At 41.0% G+C, this 17,654-nt stretch overlaps 1 protein-coding gene across 1 annotated transcript; it reads left to right on the top strand.

Moving 5' to 3' along the window:
* Window positions 1-10,227: 10,227 nt before the first annotated feature.
* LOC134577011 (nicotinamide N-methyltransferase-like) lies at window positions 10,228-16,252 on the top strand. Its single transcript, XM_063435658.1, has 3 exons — window positions 10,228-10,378; window positions 11,079-11,286; window positions 15,823-16,252. The coding sequence occupies exons 1-3, from the start codon at window positions 10,228-10,230 to the stop codon at window positions 16,250-16,252; spliced, it is 789 nt and encodes a 262-aa protein (XP_063291728.1).
* The last annotated feature ends 1,402 nt before the right edge of the window (window positions 16,253-17,654 follow it).

Here is a 17,654-nt window from a genome sequence, read left to right as displayed (position 1 = left end):
CTCCTCTGGTGCCCATATAGACTGCAATAAATAGGGATGAAAACTAGGACTTTAAAAAAAAGAATAGCAGAACATGTGGGTAATATTAAGAGGGGGTATATGAAACAATTCAAGGTACTAACTCACACCTATAAAGCACTGAACAACTCTAGCCCCTCCTATATCTCCTCACAGATCCATAGGTATGTCCCTTCTCGGTCTCTCCACTCTGACCGTGACCACCTCCTGTCCGTTGTCCGCACCCGTACGGCCAACTCGCGCTTGCAGGACTTCTCGCGGGCGGCTCCCTTGCTATGGAATAGCCTGCCTACCGCCATCAGACTCTCCCCTAGTCTTGCATCTTTTAAGAAGTGCCTTAAAACCCATCTCTTTAGGAAAGCTTATGGCCTCCAAGACTAACCAATACCTCACATACCTGTCTCTTGCCCTCTCCTAAAGGGCAGCCCACCTTATTTGATTGCAAATTCCTGTCCTAATGTGTTTTACACCCCACCTCCTATAGAATGTAAGCTCGATTGAGCAGGTGTCAGGATCGGGACAGGGATCCAACACGCAGGGTACAAAGAGTGGAAAGGTACGTATACCGGGCCTTAGAATGGCCGGACTAACGTACCGAGAGTAATAGAGAATAGTCAGAGACAAGCCGAGGTCGAGGGAACGAGAAGACAGATAAGCGAGAGACAAGCCGGGTCAAGGGATAACAGAGATAAGCAGGGTAGTACAACAAGCCGAGTCAAAACCAATAGAGCAAACTAGAATACCAGAGCACTGAGTGACTAGACAAGCTAGAACCACGACAGGGCAATGAGCTGAAGTGAGAAGTAAGCTTAAATACCCTGGCTCCGGATGGTAGACACGCCTCTGACAAGTACCGATTGGATATCGGACACTTGAGTGGCAGGTCGCTCGTGATAGCGTCATGACGTCACGTATTGAGCGTCCCGCTAGAAAAGGACGTGGATTCCTCGCGGTCGGTGTTTAAGTGACTGGATGAACCGCGAGGAACGAAGGAAACAGCTCGTTTGGACGGATAAACTACTAAGTCTCTACCTCTTTTAGAGATAGAGACCTCAGGTACCCTGACAGTACCCCCCCTCTCAGATACGCCCACCGGGCGGAAGGAACCGGGACGAGATGGGAAGCGGAGGTGAAATGCTCTGCGAAGGCGAGAAGCATGAACGTCCTCCTGAGGTACCCAACTCCTCTCCTCAGGACCATATCCCCTCCAGTTGACCAGATATTGCAATTTTCCCCTTGAAATTCTGGAATCAATGATGGAGCTGACCTCGTACTCCTCCCGACCCTCCACCTGAACAGGACGAGGTGAGGAAACCTTAGAGGAGAATTTGTTGCAAATAAGAGGTTTCAACAAGGAGACATGAAAAGAGTTAGGAATGCGTAAGGCAGGTGGCAGAGCAAGGCGATACGCAACCGGGTTGATACGAGTGAGAACCCTGTACGGACCTATGTAGCGAGGAGCAAATTTCATAGATGGAACTTTTAGGCGAATATTCTTAGTACTCAACCACACCCTATCCCCAGGAACAAAGACAGGAGCCGCTCTTCTATGCTTGTCAGCGTGTTTCTTGAATAACGAGGAATTATGTAACAGAATTTGCCGAGTCTGATCCCATAATTTCTTCAGGTTGGCGACATGATCATCAACCGACGGTATCCCCTGAGAAGAGGAGACCGAAGGAAAAATTGAAGGATGAAAGCCATAGTTCATGAAGAAAGGGCTAGAACGAGTTGAATCACAAACAAGGTTATTGTGTGCGAACTCCGCCCAAGGGATCAAACCGACCCAATCGTCCTGGTGTTCGGAAACAAAGCAACGTAGATACTGCTCGATCTTTTGATTGGTGCGTTCAGCAGCTCCGTTAGACTGAGGGTGATAGGCAGAGGAGAAGTTCAATTTGATTCCCATTTGAGAACAAAAGGATCTCCAGAAACGTGAGACAAATTGAGAACCTCTATCAGAAACAATCTCCGAAGGAATCCCATGTAGGCGAAAAACCTCTCTCGCAAAAATCTCTGCCAATTCAGGAGAAGTCGGAAGTTTAGGTAATGGCACGAAATGGGCCATCTTAGTAAATCTATCCACCACCGTGAGAATAACAGTCTGTCTCTTGGAAGCAGGCAAATCTACGATAAAGTCTATGGACAAACAGGACCAAGGTTTCTCAGGAATGTCCAAGGGGTGTAACAGACCACAAGGAGATGCATGAGGTTGTTTAGTCTTGGCACAAGTCTCACAAGCTGCGACGAACTCCTCAATATCTTTTCGTAGTGAAGGCCACCAGAAATCCTTGGATATCAGAGAGTATGTCTTGCGAATACCAGGATGGCCAGCTACTTTACTTTCGTGAAAACATTGTAAGAGCTCCCGTTGGAGTTCAGGAGGAACAAAGTTTCTTCCCTCAGGAGTGTTTCCGGGTGCCAGATGTTGTGACTTCAAGATCTGGTCAAGTAGCGGAGAATGGATTTTGAGACTGGTATTAGCAATAATATTGCATTTGGGTACAATGGAGGACAGAAGTGGTTCAACTGTAGCAGAAGGCTCATATTGGCGAGATAGCGCATCGGCTTTAGAATTTTTTGACCCAGGTCTGTAAGTCAGAACGTAATTGAAATGGGTAAGAAATAACGACCAACGAGCCTGCCTGGAGGACAAACGCTTGGCCTCTCCGATATAAGACAAATTTTTGTGGTCCGTTAGAATGGTAACAGGATGTAATGTACCTTCCAATAAATGTCTCCACTCTTTCAAAGCTTTGATAACCGCTAGTAATTCTCTGTCACCAATGTCATATCTGCTCTCTGTACCAGACAATTTTTTAGAGAAAAATCCACATGGATGTAATGGTTTATCAACACCCAACCTTTGAGATAGGACAGCACCTAAACCAGTCTCTGATGCGTCTACCTCAAGTAGGAAAGGCAGGGAAGTGTCGGGGTGAACTAAAATTGTAGCGGAAGCGAAAAGCTCCTTGAGAGTTTTGAACGCAAGAAGAGCTTCAGTAGTCCAATTCTTAGTATCAGCCCCCTGTTTGGTCATATTGGTGATAGGCGCGATAATTGAAGAATAACCCTTAATAAAGCGCCTATAATAATTAGAAAAACCAATAAATCTCTGTACGGCTTTAAGACCTTTGGGTAAAGGCCACTCTAGAATGGACTGGAGCTTATCCGGATCCATCTTAAATCCCTCCCCAGAGATCACATAGCCGAGAAAGGTTACCTGGGTTTGATCAAAGCTACATTTCTCCAACTTGCAGTACAAGCCATGCTGGAGAAGCTTGTGCAAAACCCTCCTGACTTGCTTGTGATGAGTCTCAATCTCACTAGAATGTATGAGTATATCATCTAGGTATACAATGACGCAATCTTGCTGAAATTCCCTAAGAACCTCGTTTATCAGATCCTGGAATACAGCTGGTGCATTGCATAACCCAAAAGGCATAACTGTATATTCATAGTGGCCATATCGAGTATTGAATGCCGTCATCCACTCATGTCTCTGCTGGATTCTCACCAAGTTATATGCCCCTCTGAGATCTAACTTGGTGAAAATTGTAGAGCCCTTCAAACGATCGAAGAGTTCGGTGATCAAGGGAATCGGGTAGGCATTTTTAATGGTTATCTTATTTAGGCCTCGATAATCAATACAAGGTCTTAAAGAACCATCCTTCTTTTTAACAAAAAAAAATCCAGCCCCGGCAGGAGAGGAGGACCTCCTAATGAACCCCTTGTCTAAATTTTCGTGAATATACTCCTCTAGAACTGAGTTCTCTTTCGTAGATAACGGGTATACATGACCTCTGGGCGGCATGGTACCAGGGAGTAGGTTAATTTTGCAATCAAAGGACCTGTGTGGGGGTAAGGTATCGGCTTTCTTTTTGTCAAATACTGCCTTTAAATCTAGATACTGAGGCGGAATTTGTGTCTCTGTAGGGTTGTCAGAGTTAGCCGAGGTGTTGGTTAAGCAGAGAGGTGAGACCTTCCGCAAGCATTTCTCTTGACAATTCTGTCCCCATGAAACTATCTCCCCTGATTCCCAATTAATAATAGGGTTATGTCTCCTCAACCAGGAGTACCCCAGGACTATGGGAATAGACGGAGAAGAAATGAGCAGTAAGGATATGTCCTCTCTATGTAGGATGCCAACAGTTAAGTTAATCGGTATGGTCTCACGGAAAATAACAGGCTCAAGTAACGGTCTACCATCGATGGCCTCAACAGCCAGTGGTGTCTCTTTTAACTGGGATGGAATAGCATGCTTGGCAGCAAAACCCTGATCTATAAAGCTCTCAGCAGCTCCAGAATCGATTAGTGCCATAGTCTTTACTACTCCCTTTTCCCACTTTAAAGAAACGGGTAACAGAAGCCTGAGCTCTTTGTAGTTGTGAATAGAGGACAAAATAGAAACACCCAAGGCCTGTCCTCTAGAGAAACTTAGGTGCGAGCGTTTCCCGAACGATTAGGACAATTTAGGCGTAAATGACCTCTGACTCCACAATACATACATAAACCCTCCCTTCTCCTGTACTGTCTCTCCCTCTCTGTGAGATGAGTACTGCCTATCTGCATAGGTTCAGAAATACGTAAGTCCTCGAACTCAGAATTTTGAAAAGTAGGCGCTAGTTTAAAGGAGGGTCTACGGGTCCTATCTCGAGTGTTCTGCCTCTCTCTTAGGCGTTCATCAATACGAGATATAAAAGAAATTAAATCCTCCAAATTCTCAGGGAGTTCTCTAGTAGCGACCTCGTCAAGAATTACATCTGATAACCCATTCAGAAACACATCTATATAAGCCTGTTCGTTCCACTTAACTTCTGCCGCCAAGGACCTGAACTCTAGTGCATAATCCACAAGTGTTCGATTGTCCTGTCTAAGGCGCAACAGTAATCTAGCTGCATTGACCTTTCTACCAGGAGGGTCAAAAGTTCTTCTAAACGCAGCTACAAAGGCATTATAATTATAGACTAGTGGATTATCATTCTCCCATAAAGGATTGGCCCATCTCAGAGCTTTCTCAATGAGTAAAGTAATAACAAATCCAACCTTCGCTCTATCTGTAGGATAAGAGCGGGGTTGTAATTCGAAATGGATGCTAATCTGGTTCAGAAAGCCACGACACTTCTCCGGTGACCCGCCATAACGTACTGGTGGGGTAATACGGGAAGAAGCACCTACAGTGGCTACCTCTAGACCTGAGACTGCAGGAGAAATAGAAGGAGTACGTGTCTCCTCAGGTGGGTTACTAGCACGAGACAAAAGTGCCTGTAGTGCTAGAGCCATCTGATCCATCCTATGCTCCATGGCGTCAAACCTGGGATCAGAAGAACCAAGCTGACTGTTTGTACCTGCAGGATCCATTGGCCCTGTCGTAATGTCAGGATCGGGACAGGGATCCAACACGCAGGGTACAAAGAGTGGAAAGGTACGTATACCGGGCCTTAGAATGGCCGGACTAACGTACCGAGAGTAATAGAGAATAGTCAGAGACAAGCCGAGGTCGAGGGAACGAGAAGACAGATAAGCGAGAGACAAGCCGGGTCAAGGGATAACAGAGATAAGCAGGGTAGTACAACAAGCCGAGTCAAAACCAATAGAGCAAACTAGAATACCAGAGCACTGAGTGACTAGACAAGCTAGAACCACGACAGGGCAATGAGCTGAAGTGAGAAGTAAGCTTAAATACCCTGGCTCCGGATGGTAGACACGCCTCTGACAAGTACCGATTGGATATCGGACACTTGAGTGGCAGGTCGCTCGTGATAGCGTCATGACGTCACGTATTGAGCGTCCCGCTAGAAAAGGACGTGGATTCCTCGCGGTCGGTGTTTAAGTGACTGGATGAACCGCGAGGAACGAAGGAAACAGCTCGTTTGGACGGATAAACTACTAAGTCTCTACCTCTTTTAGAGATAGAGACCTCAGGTACCCTGACAGCAGGGTCCTCTTCAACCTATTGTTCCTGTAAGTTTATTTGTAATTGTCCTATTTATAATTAAATCCCCTCTTATAATATTGTAAAGCGCTACGGAATCTGTTGGCGCTATATAAATGGCAATAATAATAATAATAATAATGTCTCAGCTCACTTTGTTGAAAAGCACAATAATAATAGACATGTGCAATTCGTTTTGGTCCGAATGCGAATTCGGACGAATCAAGTAACACACATTCATATAAAATGTTAGTTACTTAGCCTGTCAATGGAATGACAGGAATGAATAAGTAGATAACTTCCTAATTCCCACGGTATTAGGGAGCTATATACTAAAAGGCTGAAAGACCTAAATTGGTCTTTCAGACACATTTACTAATACTTAGTAAAGATTACTTAATATTAGTAAATTATGCCCCTACTCGCTACACCGCATGTGGCTGCTCACTGTAAACTACCCACCCAAAAAAACCATGTCCCCCCTCCCGAGCCCCAACCCGTGCTGCGCGAGTGGGGGCTTCTAACCTGAAGGGGGACCTATCGCCCTCCCCGGCCCCCACAACTGAACAGCGGGTGGGGGCCCTAAAGTAAAATAAGGGGGAGGACCTATTGTACCCCCCCGGGCCCACCCCTGAGTGGCGGGTGCGGGCCCTAACGTAAAATAATGGGGGGGGACCTAATGTCCTCCCACCTTGGCCCCCACCTCTGAGTGGTGGGTGGGGGACCTAAATACCAAAAAGGGGTGACCTAATGTCCTCCCTCCTAGCCCCCACCCCTGAGCGGTGGGTGGGGGCCCTTAATTAGAATAAGTGGGGGACCTAATGTCATATATATTTTTTATTGACTACAATTTTTTAAATATATTTTTATACATCTTTTATACATTAGCAGTTTTTTTTTATTTATTTTCATATATTCTCTCCACTGCTTTTGTCTTATCAACATATTCTATATATCTTGTGCATTATAAAAATATTTTTATTATATTTATGCCTTTTTAATTTAATTTATATTTCTTACTTTTCTTTCCCTAATAAGGAATAGGGTATATAATATGTTGTTTTTTCATATTAAATGGATTTGTCCTTTTTGCCCATTGATTTCTAATGGACTCCCATAAGTAATATGGAGTTTTGAGACATTTAAAAATATCTACACAAAGACTGTGAGTGCCAGAGGAGAGATTGGGAGATCGAGACTGTTTCACGAGACTGTGACATCATCAGGACGTACCGGAAATGATATTGCGGTGGATCGTGAATACAGGAAATAGGAAACAGATTTAACGAATGAACTGTAGATGGATACCATCGCTGAAACGAGTTTGCTGTCTGTTCTTTATACTTGCACTGTATATTTATTTTCTTTGGGTTGCCCCCAGTGGAAGTAGATGGCACCACCGCACCCCGGTTCTGCCGGCAGATGCAGACTTTCCCCACTTGAAGCACCTGTTGAGGCCGTGGGCCCCCCCGCAGCCCGAACATTCGTGCTTAAACTTACACAAGGCACCCCACTTGCAGCGTCCTTCAATAAACATCCAACAGAACCCTTTCTTTTGACTGGCCAATGAAGACTAGGTTGAACCAACGCCGGCCCCACCCTGAAAGGGTACAGCTTTCTGGGCCATCATCAGTTTCATCCATAGGGGTAGGTCCATCTGGTCCCACCACATTCTGGGATTTGCCGACAACCTTTCACCACGCTAAACCTCCATAAGTACAATAAGCCTCCCAGATCCCATCCAAATAGCATAAAATCTGAGAACACCGCTTGGGAAATTTCTCTCCCAAAACACTAGCCAAAATGCAGAATGCCTGAAGCCAATTCACAAAAGACTTGGGTATCTTCCGATACCCTCGCCTCTTTTCCTCCTCCTCTTTCTTGGCATCCTTCTTATCTTCCTCCTTCAGATCTACCTCAGGGATCTCACCAGTCAACTCCACATGCTCGCTGACCACTGCCGATGTCCCTGACTCGAGTGAAGTCACCGTAGTCCTGCTCTAAACACTCCCTGCCCCAGCCACCGGAAACATCGTAGCCACCCCACTCTCCCCTGCCGGTGGACCCCACATCCGTCTAGAATGTGCCTCCTGTGTATCCACACCAGCCCAAGTGTTAAGAAAGGACCTCAAGCTATCCAGGAGATTCCCAGAGTGTAGTGCAGAAGAAGACTCATGCCAGAACCCCTGCCATGGCCCTGCTGTCCTTCCATCCACCTCGAGAGGTTCAGGAGTAGCGTTATAGATTCTGCTTCAGGCTGCCTGGTCCCGTCTCAGGGCCGTAGGAGAAGGAGTTGCTGACCTGCAGAAAGAAGACCTGCAGAAAGAAGACCCGCTATCCCTCATCCTAGAGTGGCGCTCCATGTACTCACTCCGGATCCACCGCCGGCCCACCAGAAGGCCCAGGGGATGCCATCCGCTCCTGCAGAAAGCAACTCCATGCTCCCTCACCGCCACATGAACACCTGCAAGAAATGCTTCGACAGGATCCATCTGAAAAAATTAAAAAAAACCTACCCAAACCTGAGAGACAACTAACAGGTAAGTTTAGGTTTAGTTAAGATGGGCACTTTACAAAATGGGCGGTATAAATTCTCCCATCGTAGCTCCACCCACCAGCTTGCTAGCTGTCACTCAACTTCCTTTAGCTGTTATGCCTACCTCCTGGCTATGTCAAAGCCCACTCCCCTAGCTGCGCTGATCCTTATTTAGAGATCAATATTGTGCCTATGCTATTTAAATTGCTTTCACTGTTTGAGAACTCACTATTTCCCTATTTGTACAGTAGCTTATTTTACCCCTGTTAACTAGAGGCTTTACAAAATTATTAATTCACTGTAGTTAGCATGTATGGCTTATGAAAAAAACAACATTTTAACCCTCAAGGGTTACTGCTCATTCAGTTGTTTGTAGATCTTTCAATTCAGCGAATTCTCAGTTCAGCAAAGTATTGCACCAAGCCACACACCTCTTTCCTTCTCCTCTTATCCTGGACTCGCGGACAGTCAGACCTCAGGTACAGCAGGTTCTCAGAGTGAGTTTGTTAAAACTTTCTTCAATCTCTCAGAGGCGCCAGCTGCTGTCAGCGTCTCCTTGCTTCTCTCAGAGCTTTGACCTGTTGATGCGGGTCCCTGTAGTTCCCTGGCTGTGCGGAATGATCATGCCCCATGATTTTAGAAGTTACTTAATATTGGTGTACATAGTATTCAGATTGGTTTTACATATGTTACATATTACTGGTGTGTATGGGATAGTTTGGAATAGTAGGATCCTTTTAACTCAATCTATGAGGGAGGTAAAACAGACATCAATTAAATTAAAATCCCCTTAAAGGGACACTATAGTCACCTCAACAACTTCAGCTTAATGAGGTTGTTCAGGTGAGAACTATAGCTTCCTGTAGCCTCTCATGTAAACACTGTATTTTCTGCAAAAATACAGTGTTTACATTGAAAGCTAGGAACACCTCCAGTTGCAGTCACTCAGAGTGAACCAGAGGGATTTCTGAGATGGAGGTATAATATCCACTCAGATCTGCTGTGCCAGAGCATCCTGTGATTTAGTATCTCCTCCCATTGCATGCAGACACTGAACTTTCCTCATAGAGATTCATTGATTCAATTCATCTCTATGAGGAGATGCTGATTGGACAGGGCTGTGTTTGAATCATGCTGTCTCTGCCCCTGATCTGAGTCCTTGTCAGTCTCAGCCAATCCTATGGGGAAGCAATGTGATTGGATCAGGCTATCACATGTCAGCAGACTGCTTGTTTTTCATGAGTCTAACAGCATGCAGATGTACAGCTTCTGGTTTGAATACACTATATTAATAGGGGCATGAGGGGACCTAGATGGTCATGTTAACACTATAGGGTCAAGAATACATGTAGTTGCACTGGTGACTATATTGTCCCTTTAAGTTTTAACTTGATCCTGTTAAAGTATCTGAATGTGCACTAAAGAACTCACACACACACACACATCTTTTTTACATGCATATAAATCAGAAGACTGAAAAACATACAATCACATGTCATTCATCTCCTGTCGTTAGCATTATTTTGGATAAAACCAGATAGTGTGGTATCAAAACAAATTTGCCTCAAATTAGAGTAAATAAAACAGCAAAAATCTCCAATATGAAAAAGAAAACAAGAAAAACAAACTTGACATAGAAATATTTTGCTTGTGGACTTATCAGGTACTTATAAACTGAACCTCAAACTGTAATCACAGCATTTTTGGTGCATCTTACTTGATTATTTAGAGATCAAGAATGACTTCCTCCACCCATAAACACTATCACCTGCATGATATTGATTCAGAAAAGTTTGCTGAAATATATTTATCTGCAACATCTGATGCTTTGATGTTAGATGAGATTTTACGATTTCCAGCTGAAGAGCTTTTTAAGGAAGTTAAGGAAGGTATGTTAATATATTATTTAATAACGTTTAGTAACAGATTGCTGTTTCTAGGATTTTATTAACGAAAAAAGGAATGGATATACATAGAGCATGTAAGGACAGAAGTCATATGTAAAAACAATCAATTCAAAGATAAAAATGCGGTTCTAGAGAGTGTTTTATTAAATGAAGAAAATCCCACTCTCAAAAAAGAGGGAGGATTTAACTGTAATGTCCACAGCAAGTAATTATTACTAGTGAGGAGTTAGAAAGTAACTAGTGGGGCAGTAGCTGAGAATCCAGGGGAGAACCAGGGAAAAGCAGAAATTTTGAATCGTTAATAAACTCATGGAAAAGATGGTATTGAAAATAGCAGAAATAACATTTTGCACATAATTGAAGGTTAATTGAAGAGAGTTTTTAGAAAATGAAGAGTCATAGGGAGAAGAGAAAAAAGATAGGATAGAGAACCAGAGAAATTCTGGGATCTTGAATGGTACTGAAAATAGGAGAAACACATTTTTGCACATAGTTGAAGGTTAATTTAAGAGCCTTTTTAGAAAAATCGAAGAGGAATAAAGGGGAATAAATACTTTCTGGAACCATAACAACTTAAGGAGGTTACAATTGTTATGGACCCTGTAGTGTTACTTTAAAGGATTGACATGCAAACTAAAAATGATATATGTGTTGTAATATTATTTAATGTTCCTTTTACCAGGTCTCATTGGTGGGGACCACTTGATTGACATTTCAGTGGGTCCATGTGTAATCCAGATGTTCCCAATTTTTGAATTCTTCAAGGAGATCTCTATTTTAGAATTCAGTGATGTCTGTGTCAACGATGTGCAGAAGTGGGTGGATGGTCATGAAGATGCGTTTGATTGGTCTTTCCTGTACAAATATGTCATGGAATCTGACGGCAACAGGTGACATTTTAATATGACAGTTATTGTTTGATAGCAAATAGCATTAGTCTTTGGAATGATGGGATCGAAATTATAAGTACAATACTATTTTCTCTATACAATCGCACCAAACGGACTTTCGTCATACAAGAATATTATAATGCTTCTTTATGGGAAGACTAAACTTCATGCGACATTGCCATGAAAACAACTGTGAAGACTGGTATTTCTTTACAGTTTTTACTAAGACGTGCTTCTTGGGACTCTCTGATTGACAAACATTAGAGGCACACAGACTGTGAAATATAAATAGTGCTGCTTCTCACAAATGGCAATGCTTACAGCTGTCTCAGAGCAGGGAGATCATTTCCGTACCAAGACCACTACATTAAGCTGTAGTGGTTTTGGTGTTTAGCGTGTATTTTTAAAGGAACCCTCAAAGCAGCATAACCACCATGCCCGTAGTAGAGGTGTCAGGACTGCCAGCACCCTCTGCCAAATTCCTTGCTGCTGGAAGCTCCTGCAAAGAGCTTCTAATTAACTCCACTGTGCTAAGCCCTGCCAGCTGTTACTCTCAGCCAATGAGTTTATCACAGTTGCAGGGGCTTCTAGCAGCAGGAGAGGTTTCTACTCTAGCTATTACACCTACTCTGGGAGGGTGACTGGACATTCCTGGCACTGTTACTAATTCTGCACGCTGAAGTAGTTATGGTGCTTGGAGTGTTCCTTTGAGTTTTAAAAAAACTTGGTGCTGTGTGGTATAGACTTGCTAATAAATGATGGGGCAATAGATGACACAGGTTTGATTCTTAACGAAAGGATAGTTTCTGGTTATAACAGGCTATTTACTAAACTAAGAATTCAAAGTGAATTACAAGTTTTAGGTCAAAGTAGCCAAACTGAAAGTATAGAGACTGAGAGATTTTGTTTCCAGTTTGGCTATTTGACCTTAGAATTAAAATTCATCTTAACCCCTTGACGACCGATGACGGTTCAGGACCGTCATCGGAAACATCCCCTTGGGGACCGATGACGGTCCTGAACTGTCATAACGGTCTGGGGGTACTTACCTGATCGCCGTCGGTCCCCCGGTGGCGATCAGCACTCCTCCTGGTCCCAGGGGGACTGCCTGTCTGCCCGGGCAGTCTGCCGCGGCAGATCAGGATCCCGCGGCCACGTGATCGCTCGATCACGTGGCCGCAATAGGTGCCTGTGTATCTGCCTGCAGGGGGACAGTCTGTGCTGACAGGCAGTCTCCCTGCAAGTAGAAAATCATAAAATAAAGTTACAAAAATAGCAATCAGTGTTAAAAAAAATAATAATAATTATATATATAAATTATAAATAATTTGTTAATAAAAATAAATAACAAAAAGTCAAAATAATTAAAAATATATACATATATATGTAATTTTATTCTAACATTATTTTGCTATTAATATATATCTTGATAAAGACCCAAGGAGGGTCGAAACGTCGATTTTGTACTTTGCACAGAAGATGTATTAACTTTTGATACAGTAAATACTTATTATTTTCCACTGAGAAGAGTCCTAGTGTGCTCCCTTCATTGTTTGTTTATATATATATATATATACACATATATACACATATACACACATACATACATACATACAAGGTCAGGAGGGCTGCACTCACCTAAACATGCATTTATTCACGGATTTATTACAGGGTGCTACTGGGATCAAAATACAAAATACACAAACCAGTGCACTCGCTTATTAACTAAACAGTGATTTCAAATCCTACATAGTACTATTTAAAAACACCTCACCTAGGTAACAAATAATGGGGGTTTGGTTACATTATATGATCATACATTGCATAAGCCTGCCAACTGCATCAAAGTACCCCATTCTTGGCAGGTCCTACTCTAGCAGCCTAATGCTTGCTCTTATGAGATTAATCCACTTACTTGGGAAATGCTTCCTTACTGGGACTCTCTGCAAGTCAAGGCTAAATAGGATCCTGGAATGAGACACCTGTGGCAGGGAGGGGTGCAAAACCCAGGGGTTGGCCTAGACCCCTATAATTATAAACAAGGTCAGGAGGGCTGCACTCACCTAAACATGCATTTATTCACGGATTTATTACAGGGTGCTACTGGGACCAAAATACAAAATACACAAACCAGTGCACTCGCTTATTAACTAAACAGTGATTTCAAATCCTACATAGTACTATTTAAAAACACCTCACCTAGGTAACAAATAATGGGGGTTTGGTTACATTATATGATCATACATTTTGTATTTTGGTCCCAGTAGCACCCTGTAATAAATCCGTGAATAAATGCATGTTTAGGTGAGTGCAGCCCTCCTGACCTTGTTTATAATTATAGGGGTCTAGGCCAACCCCTGGGTTTTGCACCCCTCCCTGCCCCAGGTGTCTCATTCCAGGATCCTATTTAGCCTTGACTTGCAGAGAGTCCCAGTAAGGAAGCATTTCCCAAGTAAGTGGATTAATCTCATAAGAGCAAGCATTAGGCTGCTAGAGTAGGACCTGCCAAGAATGGGGTACTTTGATGCAGTTGGCAGGCTTATGCAATGTATGATCATATAATGTAACCAAACCCCCATTATTTGTTACCTAGGTGAGGTGTTTTTAAATAGTACTATGTAGGATTTGAAATCACTGTTTAGTTAATAAGTGAGTGCACTGGTTTGTGTATTTTATATATATATATATATATATATTTATATCAGAATACACTTAGAATAAAATTACATATATATATATATGTATAAATAAAAATAATACGAAATATTCATATGCCCATATACATAATTACATAAATAATTTCATAAATATACACGTAGACGTCAAATATATAAATATGTATATATTAAAATTCTATGTGCATATTTATGTCATATTTTTACCTAATTAAGTAATTTTAATGATTGCAATTTGTTGGACATGCCTGACAATCCCGGCCGAAAGTCCAGAGAATTTAATTTGCTATCACTGTATTTTACCCTGTAACTTTCTATGACACCCTAAAACCTGTACATGGGGGGTACTGTTTTACTCGGGAGACTTCGCTGAACACAAATATTAGTGTTTCAAAATAGTAAACATATCACAGTGATGATATTGTCAGTGAAAGAGATGTTATTTGCATTTTTCATACACAAACGGCACTTTCACTGATGAAATTATTGCTTTGATTCATTTTACTGTTCTGATACACTAATATTTGTGTTCAGCGAAGTCTCCTGAGTATAAAAGTACCCCACATGTAGAGGTTTTATAGTGTTTGTGAAAGTTACAGGCTCAAATATAAGGCTTGATTTTACATTTTTTTTTTTTTTTTTTTTTTTTATTGAGATTTGTCAGATTGGTTAGGTTGCCTTTGAGAGCGTATGGTAGCCCAGGAATGAGAATTACCCCCATGATGGCATACCATTTGCAAAAGAAGACAACCCAAGGTATTGCAAATAGGGTATGTTCAGCCTTTTTTAGTAGCCACTTAGTCACAAACACTGGCCAACGTTAGCATTTTTTACATTTTTAACACACAAACAAATATAAATGCTAACGTTGGCCAGTGTTTGTGACTTGGTGGCTACTAAAAAAGACTGGACATACCCCATATTGAATACCCTGGGTTGTCTACTTTAACCCCTTAAGGACCAAACTTCTGGAATAAAAGGGAATCAGGACATGTCACACATGTCATGTGTCCTTAAGGGATTAAAAAAAAATATGTACATGTGAGGTGTGATTCGGGGATTTATGACAGGTAATGGTGTTACAATGTCACTATTGATACATTTAATATAAATATATATATATATATTTTGAAAGAGCAATTTCCTACTTGTACTTATAACCCTATAACTTGCAAAAAAAAAGCAATAAAGCAGGTAAACACTGGGTATTTTTAAACTCGGGACAAAATTTTGAATCTATTTAGCAGTTTTTTTCATTAGCTTTTGTAGATAAGTAAAAAAAATTCAAGTAAAAGTCCAAAAACATGGCTTTTTTCAATTTTTCACCATATTTTGTTATTTTTTTTTTAAATAAAATATATGACATGATACAAATAAGGGCATGTAAAGAAAGCCCTTCTTGTCCTGAAAAAAACAATATATAATTTGTATGGGAACCGTAAATATGAGAGAGCGGAAAATTACAGCTAAACACAAACAACTTTTGCTTTGTTCTTTGCCCTATTGTGGTTCTTAGTTTTCCCTGTAGTGCTACTTACTTTCTCTCAGTGATTATTTGGCATATTTTCACTATTGACTATTCTGTTCTCTGGTTTCCTGACTCGGCTTGTATCTTGACTTCTCTCCTTTCTAGTATCCTGACCTGACTATTCCTGTATCGCTCTCCTGATCTCTGGCATTCTGACTTATTTGGCTATTCTGTGACTACTCTTTTCTAGCCTATGTTAAGGCCAACCATTCTAAGGTTCAGTAATACGTTATTAGGTTTTCCGTGGGTTTACATACTGTGTGTAGGGGTTTGACGCAACTGTGATAGAATGCAATGCATTTACTGTAATAACTGAATTCTATATCTTTTTAGTGATCGTTTTAAAGAAAAGGAAAATGACCTGCGTAGAAGGATCAAACGCATCTTAAAATGTGATTTCAGCAAAGCCAACCCTACGGACCCAGTTGTGTTACCAGAAGCTGATTGTGTGTTGAGTTTTTATGTGATACAGATGGTTAGTGAAGATCATGACGTTTACCGTTCTAACATGAAAAAAATAGCTTCCATGCTAAAACTAGGAGGATGCCTGTTATTAATTGGTGGTTATAATGGTGCATTTTTCACTGTTGGTGAGGAGAAGTACCATATGTTAGGGTGTGATGAAAAGTTTATAAAAGAAGCTCTGGAAGATGCAGGTCTTGCGATTGAGCGATGTGAGGTGCGGAAAAGTAAAATAGGCAATGAGGTGGTAGCGTATGATTATGCTTGTTTTATTAGTGCTGTCAAAAAGAAAAATATCTAACAATAGGGTAAATTAACCCCTATTTTTAAATGCATTATATAAAAATGCATGACATATAATGCAAAAAAATATAATATATATATATATATATATATATATATATATATATATATATATATATATATCTATATCTCAATAAAATAAAATTACTAATGTTAATGGTTATACTAATGCAATAATTACAGGAGACTCCTTCCAAATAGTAATTCGTAATAAAAGACAAAAATAAAGATAAGAAAGTGTCTTATTAATATTATATATTAAAATAATGTTAACAAACGTATTCATATGCCTTCTGCATATGTTGCTTGTCTAAAATTTGGGTTTAGAAATCTAAAAAAAATAGGTACCAAAATTGGATTCAAAGTACACTTATGCTACTAAAGTTTTTTTCTGAGCAAATCTTCACACACAACAATAAATGTTTTTTCTTAAATGACGAATTGTAGGTTGAAAAATGTGAATGGAAAAATGGAGGAAAACATGACTTATTTGAAAAAGATTTTAATTTGCTACTTTAGTGAGTAACCCTAATCTTTTCAGGACAGTTTGTCCTGTTCAGTGCGATCAATGTGCATCAATGTTGGATGAATACATTTGTTAATAATAGTGAGCTATATGCATTTACAATTACTCCATTGTTCATTCACAACTATTTCTTACTGACAGTTGAGAGGGGACAGAGGTGTAGTAGTTATTTCAAAAATGTTGATTTGCTGGGGATGCAGAGAAGGACCTTGGCAACACCTAGTGCAGGTACTATACGTCTAGAAAGGATAATGGACACTGCACTCTCCAGGCTTCCAGGGTGCTCAGGGTCTTAGAACAGCTAGGTCTCACTTCCAGATATAGAAAATAAATATTGATTCATGCACTCAAGGATAAAAGCCAAAATAGCAGCTTTACTTAGCGCAAAACAGCAGCAGGGTCTAAGTCAAGGTACTATCACTGACATTTCTTCAAATCTGGTCTTGATCTGGAATGCATGTGTCCTAATGTTCTATATTTGGTTTCTGAGAGGTGCAAAGAAGTAAGCTACAATTAGTTTTTTATTTGGGAAATTAATCCTTAGTTAAAAGCTCATTTATGCTTTAGAAATATACATTGGTGGCCAGTGCAAAGATAAAGAACGTGGAAAAAAGAAATTCTAAGTGTCTAATTTTACGCTTTGAAGCAATATTATCATTCCTCTGGAAGTCCAAAATCTAGTAAAAGAAAATAAAGAAAGGCAAAGAGCACCTACCCACCTAAAATATAAGTTCTAGAGATGCACAGACAGAGCAAAACATTTTACAAATGTAAAAATATCAAGAACCCTGATCCCTTTATGGGCAGTCTATATACCGGGCTAAGTTGTGACAGTATCCTTGTCTTTATCAAGTCATGGCTTGATGCTATTGGC

This window comes from Pelobates fuscus, chromosome 11 (genome assembly GCF_036172605.1).
Source record: "Pelobates fuscus isolate aPelFus1 chromosome 11, aPelFus1.pri, whole genome shotgun sequence".
In the NCBI taxonomy this organism is placed as follows: Eukaryota; Metazoa; Chordata; class Amphibia; order Anura; family Pelobatidae; genus Pelobates; species Pelobates fuscus.
The sequence above is the reverse complement of the archived record's forward strand: the minus strand, read 5'-3'. Positions and strand labels throughout refer to the sequence as shown.